This window comes from Nicotiana tomentosiformis, chromosome 6, assembly GCF_000390325.3.
Source record: "Nicotiana tomentosiformis chromosome 6, ASM39032v3, whole genome shotgun sequence".
NCBI classification, from domain to species: Eukaryota; Viridiplantae; Streptophyta; class Magnoliopsida; order Solanales; family Solanaceae; genus Nicotiana; species Nicotiana tomentosiformis.
The window spans coordinates 36,618,203-36,630,158 of NC_090817.1; the positions used below are offsets into that span (position 1 = coordinate 36,618,203).

The 11,956-nt window shown below is 40.7% G+C and overlaps 1 protein-coding gene across 1 annotated transcript; it reads left to right on the plus strand.

The window, feature by feature from the left end:
- The first annotated feature begins 7,282 nt into the window (after positions 1–7,282).
- On the plus strand, positions 7,283–7,675 carry LOC138893808 (uncharacterized). The gene has a single exon (XM_070178471.1). The coding sequence runs from the start codon at positions 7,283–7,285 to the stop codon at positions 7,673–7,675; it is 393 nt and encodes a 130-aa protein (XP_070034572.1).
- Positions 7,676–11,956: the final 4,281 nt, after the last annotated feature.

An 11,956-nucleotide genomic window follows, 5' to 3' on the forward strand; every position in this document is an offset into this window, starting at 1 on the left:
ACACTCAACACTCAAAACTCAATAGGTACCTGCACTCACTGGGGTGAGTGTACAGACTCCGGAGGGGCTCCCAAAGCCCAAGCGCTAAGCACAGACAACTCACGTGCCATAATATAAATCCCTAGATCCGCACGGTCAACTCACGTGCTACGCGGACAACTAACACGCTATGGTATCAATACCTGGATCCACACAGACAACTCACGTATTGCACGGACAACCCACGTGCCTTAATCAAATACCTCACAACAGGCCCTCGGCCTCACTCAGACATGTACCTCTCTAGCCTCACCATCATCAACAAATAAGGGAAACACAACCCACGGCAAGTATCACAACATATCAGCAAAATAGTAGGGACTGAGGTAAACGTGTATAATAATATCTATGACCAATTAATGTGAGAATGAATAAGGCCTAAGCATGATCTCTAACATGAAGGCAAACAAGTTCAACAATAAATAAACACATAACCACAAATAATAGCCATTAGGCCTCCCAGCCTCTCGGGACGGACCAAGTCTCAATCCCTCGCACGGTGCACACCCACACGCCCGTCACCTAGTATGGGTATCACTTTCAAACAATCACGTGATGTCAAATCTCCAGGTTTATACCCTCAGAGCCAGAGTTACAACTGTTTCTTACCTTAACAGCGTAAAATCCTACTCCATGATGCCCTCGTCTCTGGACTCGGTCTCCAAAAGCTCTGAATCTAACCAAAATCAGAATACTACTATCAACATAGGCTAAAGAATCGAATTCCATAATAAAAACTACATAAATATGCCAAAAATCCGAAATCGGCCAAAACCCGGCCCCCGGGCCCACATCTCGGAACCAGTCAAAAATTGGATAATTAGAACCCTCTTCCTCTCCCGGGTCTAACCATATAAAATTTATCAAAATCGGACTCTGTTTGGTCCCTCAAATCCCTACCTAAAACTCTCTAAAACTCAAGCCCTAACTCCCTCAATTTCACTTTGAAATCATCAATCAAATCCTAAAAACGAAGATGGATTCATAAAATATAACCAAAACCGAGTAGAGAACACTTACCCCAATCCCTATGGTGAAAATCGCCTCCAAAATCACCCAAATCCTAGCTTCTCAACTCAAAATATGACCGAATGAACAAACCCTTGTTTTATATATTTTTCTGCCAGCTATTCTGCCTCGTTTCTCATGACAAACGATCCCGAAACTTGCTTTTATGCCTCCAATGGATTTCTTGTGAAATGCTAGTCAAGTTAGTCTTTTGAATCACTCAATTTAACCTTATAATGAAGGAGATATGTAGGTTTTAATATTTGCAAATAGTGCGGATTTTTAAATACACCGTCAGTGACAATTTCGTAATTAGTCTGACAAATCTCGCAACCTAATTCTTAGTAAAAGGACCATAAAATCCTCATACAATGTCCAAATGTGACGATTCTTTTTGCCACGGGTCCGTAATTACGATACGGATCTAATGCTTCAATTAAAAAGGAAATCAGAGCTCATTGTTTCAATATGATATCATTTATGCTTGAAGAAACGACGTCGAAACATAAGAAAAACGAGCGCAACACAACCCAACCTATCCGAAACTCACCCGAGGCCCTCGGGACCTCAACCAATAATTACAACAAGTCATATATCACTAAATGAACTTAGTCGAATCTCTGGAACACCCAAAACAACACCAAAACACCAAATCAACCTCGAATTCAAGCCTAAGAACTTCTAAACTTTCACAATTCGCCAACGACGCCGAAACCTATCAAACCACGTCCAAATGACCTTAAAATTTGCACACACGTCACAAATGACACTACAAACCTACTCCAATTTTCAGAATTCCATTCCGACCCCGATACCTAATTTTTCACCGCCGACCAAAATCACCAAATTTCTAACTTTCGCCAATTCAAGCCTAATTCTACCACGGACCTCCAAATTTCATTCCGGACACAGTCCTAAGTATAAAATCATCCAACGAAGCTAACCGAATCATAAAAATCCACATCCTAATTCATTTACCCATAAGTCAACTTTCAGCTGACTTTTCTAAGTTAACTTTCTAACTAAGAAACTAAGTGCTCATTTCACTCCAAAACTACTCCGGACCCAAACCTACCAACTCGATGCAACTCAACACAGCTGAACAACACATAAAGAAGCATAAATGAGGAAAACGGGGCTACAACTCTCGGAACGACCGACCGGGTCGTTACATCAAGCTAGGAGAAAGAATACAAGAAGGAATTAAGAATGGGATGGTGACCAATTTCGAGGCACTGCAGGCCACAAATAAAGCTTTGCAATCAGGAGGCATTTCAAAGAAGAAAGAAGTAGGTGTCGTGATGGTAGCCCAGGGCCCTAAGTCTTCCCTCACATACCAAGAACCTCCACCACATATCAACCCTCACCCCCAATATACCAACACCCTGCTGCCACCTACCATACCTATAATACTCAACCTGCATATTACCATTCACCTCCACCTGCCCGCCAGAACTACCCGAAACCAGGTCCAAATTTTGAGCGTAGACCTCCTAGGTAATACACCCCAATTGCTGAGCCCATAGACCAATTATATGAGAGACTGAAGGCCGTTGGTTATATCACTCTTATTCCTGCTGTTGTTGTGGAAAATCCCTCCCAATGGATCAACCCCAACAAAACATGTGCTTATCATTCAGGCATGAATGGTCATACCATTGAGGAGTGTCGCACGTTGAAAGAAAAGATTCAGATGCTGATCGAAACTAAGGTCATACAGGCAAAGGAAGCTGCACCAAATATTCGTAACAATCCTCTCCCGGATCACAGAGATGAGGGAGTGAATGTGATAGAAACTGATAAAGAATGGGATTAAGAGGGGTCCATTGGACTCATTCGCGAGGGAGACGCTCCTAAAACATCTCCGGTCACCCTCACGCTAGTTGTGGTACAAACCCAGGCGCCATTTGAAGTCGAGGTAACTACACCCTTCACTGTGATGGTAGCTCCCACACCATCTTACAAGTCCGATACCGTCCCATGGGATTATGTTGCGGAGGCAAGAAGAAAGGGAAAAGCGAAAATGGAGGAAACAGGTGCCGCGCAAGGTATGACCAAAACTGGCAGAGTTTATACACCTGAGCATCTTGGAGGAACAAGCAAGGAAGCTGCACCTAAGCCACCTATTGTTGAGACTGGCACCGACGATCTTTGGAGGAAAATACAAGCAAGGGAGTACTATGTTGTTGACCGTTTGAATAAAACTTCTACTAAGATATCCATCTTATCACTGCTGCAAAACTCAAACACGCATAGGAATGCTTTGATAAAGGTGTTAAGTGAAGCTTATGTACCCACCGACATCACTAGTGGAGAGATGGCCAACATGATCGGACAAGTATTGGAGAGCCACAAAATCACTTTTCACGAAGATGAATTACCATCAGAAGGACTGAGTCACAACAGGTAGGGGTGTCAATGGATATTCGAAAACCGACTAAACCGACCGAACCGTACCGCATCGAACCGATTTTTAGGTTTCTTTTTAAAAAATTGTAGGTTTTTATATAAATCTATAACCGCACCGATAATTAGGGTAGATTTTTTATTTTATAAAAATAAACCCAAAACAATACCGAACCGTACCGAATATATTTTACATGTAGAAAATATATTTATCTAGTAAGTTTAAAAATAATAATGCATTAAATTTTTCTTTGGGCCTTGAAATTATGAAAACTATTGCAAGTCAACAAGTAATTAAACTCAAAATACTAATTCCTAAAACCTATTATGCTACTTTTACTTAAACTAAGTTATTTCAAGTATCTTTATTAACAAGACACAAAGTATTCTAGCGATTATGAGTAGCAAACTACAATGTATTGAATATGTTTCCTTTCATATAATTTAGATTTAACTTTTTGAATATTTAATCTTCTATAGACTTTATTCTTGAGTCCCAACTTGGTTAATATCTTTTCACTCGTGTGATTTATATTTTCTTTGCCTTTGCTTGGTTTCTTTTACGTTGTTGTAGAATAGTTGATGGATCTATACTCTAGCCATCTTTCATTTTTTTTAATTCGTCACCCTTTAAACAGTAAAAATATTTAGAGAGTTTTGCTAAGTCCTATAAAAGAATGTATGTTATTGTGTTCTACTTCTACTGGTGAATTTGACATGATATTTAAAAAATACCGCAAATTAACCGAACCGTACCGATACCAAAGAGAAACCGACGTGATTGGGACGGTTTCGAAAAGTCTAATTTTGGTTATATATAATAGAATAACCGAAAAATTAATATGGTACAAATTTTATAAAATAACAGGCCCAACTGAACCATTGACACCCCTAACAACAGGGTGTTGCACATCACGATATAATTTGAAGATAAGTTCATCGCCAGGGTCTTGATAGATGGAGGTTTAAGTCTCAATATTGTCCGTTGACCACTCTAAAGAGACTAGGTAAAGGCCTGCACGAGATACGAATGGGAAGCATGAATGTGAAGGCATTTGATGGATCTCACAGAGCCACCATTGGAGAAATCAACCTCAGTCTACAGATGGGTCCGACTTGGTTTGTTGTCGAGTTCCAAGTGCTGGATATATCTGTTACTTATAACCTATTGTTGGGACGACCATGGATACATGCCGCAGGGGCAGTGGCTTCAACTCTGCATCAGGCTGTGAAGTTTGAGTGGAATCATGAGGAGGTGATCATCCATGGAGATGGAAGTAACCCCATCTACACCAATCATACCATTCCGATCATCGAAAATAGAAAGAAGTTGGGTGGAGAAACATACCATCGCATTGAACGAGTCAACGCAATTGAAAAGGACTGATGATGGAGAAACAAGATAGAAAGCATACTGTTGTGGACAGGGTATGAACCCAACAACGGTCTCAGCAAAAAGCTTCAAGGGATCACCAAACCCATACAACCACAGTACCATGGTACGACTTTTAGACTCGGATATGAATACACATGGAAAGAATACCAGGATTGGTCACCACCATGGCGTGCTCCTTATTATCCACTGGAACAACCCGTACCACCTCTGCACCAGACATTCCACCAGGCTGACATGATGTGGGGATTTGAGGAAGATGAGGTTTTGGCAGGTATGAGGAAGTTGTTTCTAGATGAAGAAGAAATGGACTGCAGTGCAATTATTGAGGAGGAGGAGGAGGAAGACCTTACCATTCAGACCATGGAATATGGAGCTGTTCTCAAGATCTGGACCGCTGCACCATCCCGGGCCCGTCGAGTTCCTGTGTAGCCTGGCAAATTAGCATGAATTATTTTCAAATAGTTTTGAGCATTTGAGACATTTTTCAATATTTTGTTCGAAATAATTACTCGGGCCATCGAGCCATACTTGTTGACGTTTTTAAAAGTTTTATTAATGCATTATTGCTTTCTATATTTATTATTATCTTTCTATATTTCTTTTCAGCATAATTATTACATATCCTAATGAACCTACGAATGTGACATGTAATGAGATAATACAACATAAGGACAGTGATTCATAGGATCTGGAAGATGATATAATACCTGAGGAAATCGTCAGAGAAGTAGAAAACTTTGAAAACAAACCAAAGTCTAATTTGGAGGAAACTGAGGTCGTTAACTTAGGGGATTCCGAAACGGTCAAGGAAACACATATAAGCATTCATCTATCACCGTCATAGAAGGAGGAGTACATCAGATTCCTAAAGAAATATGAAGACATCTTTGCATAGTCCTATGATGATATGACTGGTTTAAGCACATCCATAGTAGCTCGCAAACTACCCACCATTCCTATGTGTCCACCAGTAAAGCAGAAGCTCAGAAAGTTCAAGCCTAATATGAGTTTGAATATAAAAGAGGAGGTCACCAAGCAAATCAAAGCCAAGGTTCTCCAAGTGGTCGAATACCCGACTTGGTTGGCCAACATTATGCCAGTTCCGAAGAAAGATGGAAAAGTTAGAGTATGTGTCGATTACCGAGGTATGAACAGAGCAAGTCCTAAGGATGATTTCTCGCTGCCCAACATACACATACTGATTGACAACTGCACCAAGCATAAAATCCAATCCTTTATGGATTACTTTGCAGGATACCATCAGATCTGGATGAATGAAGAGGATGCCGAAAAGATAGCCTTTATCACACTATGGGGAATATACTATTACAAAATGATGCCGTTTGGTTTGAAGAATGCTGGATCCTCCTACATGAGAGCCATGGCAACCATCTTACATGACATGATACACAAGGAAATAGAGGTATACGTGGATGATATTATCATCAAATCTAAAAGGAGTTTGGATCACATAGCAGACCTGAAGAAATTCTTCGACCGGCTTCGAAAATATAATTTGAAATTGAATCCTGCAAAATGTGCCTTCGGAGTCCCTGCTGGAAAGTTGTTAGGATTCATCGTCAGTCGTCGAGGTATTGAGTTAGACCCACCAAAAGTCAAGGCTATCCAGGACTTGCCGCCTCCAAAGAATAAGAAAGAGGTGATGAGCTTTTTAAGGTGCCTCAATTACATCAGCCGCTTCATAGCACAATCAACCGTGATATGTGAGCCAATCTTCAGAATGCTAAGGAAAGATGCTACAACAAGTTGGACTGAAGAATGCCAGAAGGCCTTCAATAAAATCAAGGAGTATTTATCTAAACCTCCCATTCTGGTTCAACCAGAACTGGGAAGACCTCTGCTGCTTTATTTTTCCGTGTTAGATGGGGCTTTCAGTTGCGTTCTTGGACAATATGATGAGCCTGGAAGGAAGGATCAGGCGATATATTATCTGAGCAAGAACTTATGAAGCCCGGTACTCTTTGTTGGAATGCACCTCATGTGCTTTGACATGGATAGCTCAGAAGTTGAGACATTATTTCTGTGCATACACTACATATCTCATATCAAGGATGGATCCGCTAAAATACATCTTTCAGAAACCCATGCCTACGGGTAAGTTAGCAAAGTGGAAATTATTGCTGAGTGAGTTCGACATTTTCTAATAACTCAGAAGGCTATAAAAGGGCAAGCATTGACAGATCATTTGGTAGAAAATCCCGTAGACGGAGAAAACGAATCATTGAAAACTTATTTTTCCGATGATGAGGTGTTGTTCGAAGGAGAAGATATCTCCGAGGCATATGATGGTTGGAGGATGTTCTTTGACAGAGCAGCAAACTTTAAAGGAGTAGGCATCGGAGCTTCTTAGTATTAGAAACCGGTCAACACTATCCGGTATCCGCAAAACTCAGGTTTCCATGCACCAAAAATATGGCGGAATACGAGGCATGCATACTGGGACTCAGATTGGCCATTGACATGAACATTCAGGAGCTGCTGGTAATCAAAGATACAGATCTTTTGGTGCACCAAGTTCTAGGGGAATGGGCTACGAAGAACACCAAAATATTGTCATATTTGCAATGTGTACAAGAGCTGATCAAGAGGTTCACAAAGATAGAGTTCAAACATGTTCCAAGGATTCACAATGAGTTTGTGAACGCATTAGCCACTTTGTCTTTCATGATACAACACCCAGATAAGAATTTCATCAATCCTATCCCAATAGGAATTCATAAGCAGCCAGCTTATTGTGCTTATATTGAAGAAGAGATTGACGGAAATTTGTGGTTCCATGACATAAAGAAGTACTTGGAAAAGTGAGAATACCCAGAGAGCACTACCCACACTCAGAAGCACACGCTTCGAAGATTGGCCAACCATTTCTTTCAAAGCGAAGGAATTATGTATAGAAGGACTCTTGATTTGGGATTGTTGCGATGCATTGATGCCAAGGAGGCATCTAGATTGCTCGAGGAAATACATGCCGGAACTTGCAGGCCCCACATGAACGATTTTGTTTTGGCCAAAAAGATATTAAGAGCAGGGTATTTATGGATGACTATGGAAACGGACTGCATCAAGTATGTTCATAAGTGTCACCGATGCCAGATACATGCTAACATGATACGGGTACTACCCAACAAACTTAATGCAACAAGTTTGCCTTGGCCCTTCTCCGCTTAGGGTATGGATTTCATCGAACCAATCGAACCCGCTGCTTCAAATGGACATAGGTTCATTCTGGTGGCCATAGACTACTTTACAAAATGGGTTGAAGCCGCATCTTATAAAGCAGTAACTAAGTAGGTCATAGCAAATTTTGTTCGGGACCGCATCGTTTGTCGGTTTGGGGTGCCATAGTCAATCATCACTGACAATGCCGCCAATATCAATAGCGATTTGATAAAATCCATGTGTGAAACATTCAAGATCAAGCATCAGAACTCTACAGCGTACATGCCGTAAATGAACGGAGCTGTAGAAGCCACCAACAAGAATATCAAGAAGTTATTGAGGAAAATGGTAGACAATAACAAACAATGGCACGAGAAGCTACCATTTGCTCTACTTGGGTACCGTACCACAGTTCGTACATCAACTAGGGCAACTCCCTATCTACTAGTTTACGGTACTGAAGCCGTTATTCCTACCGAAGTTGGTATGAACAACTAGCTCTCATTGATGGAAAAATAATAAATGCGGTATGTCACGGTCAACTCTACCAGAATAGAATGACAAGATCTTTTAACAAAAAGGTTAGGTCGAGGCAATTCACGCCGGGGCAGTTGGTACTAAAGCGAATCTTCCTACATCAGGATGAAGAAAAGTGGAATTTCTCACCCAACTGGTAAGGCCCTTACATGGTTCACCATGTGTTAATAGGAGGAGCACTTATACTTGAAGAAATGGTTGGAGAGATTTGGCCAAAACCTATCAATTCAGACGCAGTCAAGAGATACTGTGTTTAAGATTATGTTTGCACTTTCTATTTGATGTAACTGCACTACGCTTGACCTGATTCCCGTTTAAGAGGGGATATGTAGGCAGCCCTATGGGTTTGGTCACATCAAAATAAAATCTTCATTTTCCCTATGGTCAGAAATTGGGGCAAGATCTCAAGTTTGCCCGATCTCATCACATTTTGGAACTGCCAAGGAATGTGTTTCCCGAAGTATGCATTTAAACTGGGGCAGAATTTTGAGGAGGATCCTCAAAATTCCAAAGCAAGAAGGTTCCTACATCTCAAAATGCGTCACAGTCACCAGTTCATCAAAATCATTTGATCTTGTACATTATCACATATTCCAAACAGCTATATTTCTATAAATAATTTGTCGAATGCATGCATGTTTTTCGAAAAAATTATTTCTATGGCATCCAGATGTTACCCAAGGTGACTCAAGCAAGGCCTCAAGGCAAGAGTAAAGGCGAAGCAAGAAATCGAGAGCACGAACCAACCTTTCCCCCAACAAAACTCATGATTTTTCTTTGGATGCAGGCATAATGAACATAACAGGAACATCTGCAAATACATACATGCAACAGAATCACTATCATCATAACGACAAAATTTTCCAAACGCAAGCACATCAAGCTAAGAAATGCTTTATCCTCTCGTATTTAGTCATTACATAGGGCTAAGCACTGCCTCATCATTACATAATGCTAAGCACTGCCTTCCTCTGCCTAGGGCTAAGAACTGCCCTCATCGTTTGCATCGGGCTAAGCACTGCCCTCATTACTTGTATAAGGCCAAGCTCTACCTCCATTCTTGCATAAGTCTAAGCACAACCTTCCCCTATTTGCATGAGGATAAACTATGCCTTCATAAATACATAAGGCTAAATACTACCTTTCTCTGCATAGGGCTAAGCACTGCCCGCATTCATTGCATAAGGCTAAGTATGTCTTTCTTTGCATGAGACTAAGCACCATCTCCATTCATTGCATGAGACTAAGAACTGTCTCCACATTGCATAAGGCTAAGCATCCCCTTTCTTTGCATGAGACTAAACACTGTCTCCATTCCTTGCATGAGAATAAGCACTATCTCTACATTGCATAAGGCTAAGCATTGCCTTTCTTTACATTAGACTAAGCATTGTCTCCATTCTTTGCATGAGACTAAGCACTGTCTCCACATTGCATAAGGCTAAGCATTGCCTTTCTTTGCATGAGACTAAGCAATGTCACCAAATTGCATAAGGCTAAGCATTGCCTTTCTTTGCATGAGACTAAGAATTGTCTCCATTCTTTGTATGAGACTAAGCACTGTCTCCACATTGCATAAGGCTAAGCATTGCCTTTCTTTGCATGAGACTAAACAATGTCTCCATTCCTTGCATGCGGCTAAACATTGCCTCCATTATTGCATGAGACTAAGCATTGTCTCCATCCTTTGCATGAGACTAAACACTATCTCCACATTACATAAGGCTAAGCATTGCCTTTCTTTGCATGAGACTAAGCACTGTCTCCATTCTTTGCATGAGACTAAACACTTTCTCCGTTCCTTGCATGAGACTAAGCATTGTCTCCATTTTTTGCATGAGACTAAGCACTGTCTCAACATTACATAAGGCTAAGCATTGCCTTTCTTTGCATGAGACTAAGAATTGTCTCCATTCTTTGTATGAGACTAAGCACTGTCTCCACATTGCATAAGGCTAAGCATTGCCTTTCTTTGCATGAGACTAAACAATGTCTCCATTCCTTGCATGAGGCTAAACATTGCCTCCATTATTGCATGAGACTAAGCATTGTCTCCATCCTTTGCATGAGACTAAACACTATCTCCACATTACATAAGGCTAAGCATTGCCTTTCTTTGCATGAGACTAAGCACTGTCTCCATTCTTTGCATGAGACTAAACACTTTCTCCGTTCCTTGCATGAGACTAAGCATTGTCTCCATTTTTTGCATGAGACTAAGCACTGTCTCAACATTACATAAGGCTAAGCATTGCCTTTCTTTGCATGAGACTAAGAATTGTCTCCATTCTTTGTATGAGACTAAGCACTGTCTCCACATTGCATAAGGCTAAGCATTGCCTTTCTTTGCATGAGACTAAACAATGTCTCCATTCCTTGCATGAGGCTAAACATTGCCTCCATTATTGCATGAGACTAAACACTTCCTCCATTATTGTATGAGGCTAAGCAGTGTCTTCCCTTGCATGAGCCTAAACACTGTCTCCGCTACACTGCATAAGACTAAGCACTGTCTCCCTTATTCGCATAGGGCCAAGCACTGCCCTCATCTCATACATGACTAAGCCTTGTATTGTCTTGTCCTTGCATATGACTAAGCATCACATGTTTTCTCTACCAAACGATCGATATCGCCACATCTTTGCATTTCATGGTCTCAAACATTGCCACATTGTCCGAAGGCGTCATAGTCCAAAGGCATCATCCTAATAGCCTGAAGACACCATTCCATGCCATGAGGATCTCTCAAAGCTGCACATCATTATTCAAAGGCGTCATAGTCCAGAGGCATCATCCTCATAGCCCAAGGACACCATTTCATGGCCTGTGAATCCCTTACCATACTCTTCATGGCCCAGGACGTCATGGTCTAAGGACATCATCCTCATCGTCTGAAGACAACCTTTATGGTCCGAAGGGAATTTTCATCATGTTTAAATTTTTGCATTACTCATGATAATATCGCATCCAAAAGATCCTTTTCGAAACATATGACCACTCTTATAACAACTCCATCGATTTCATTCGCTTTTGGATCCAGAACTACACACAGCCTGATTCCCGTAATACCAGGGATATGTAGACAATCAAGCACCGAGATTCGGCCCCCATTCTTTTCAAAGCACATCACTCCTCACTCACTTCAGACAAAATTGGTCATCATTTTCTTTACCCGATAACTCTTTCATCATTCCCGGATAAAGATGGGCAACTGTTGATACCCAATTTTGCCCTCATATTTTAAAATAGTATATACACTTTCAAAATATCATTTTGCATCATTACTTAATTTACAAGAGTTATACAAGTATTTTCTATAAGTTTTATAATTTTTAAAGCTTTAAAATTGATTTTTCTTGCATTTTAATTACTTGAATATGCATTAATTAC

What these genes read in the sequence shown, in the direction of transcription:
- LOC138893808 (XM_070178471.1), top strand. Translation starts at nt 7,283, where the DNA reads ATGGCGGAATACGAGGCATGCATACTGGGACTCAGATTGGCCATTGAC.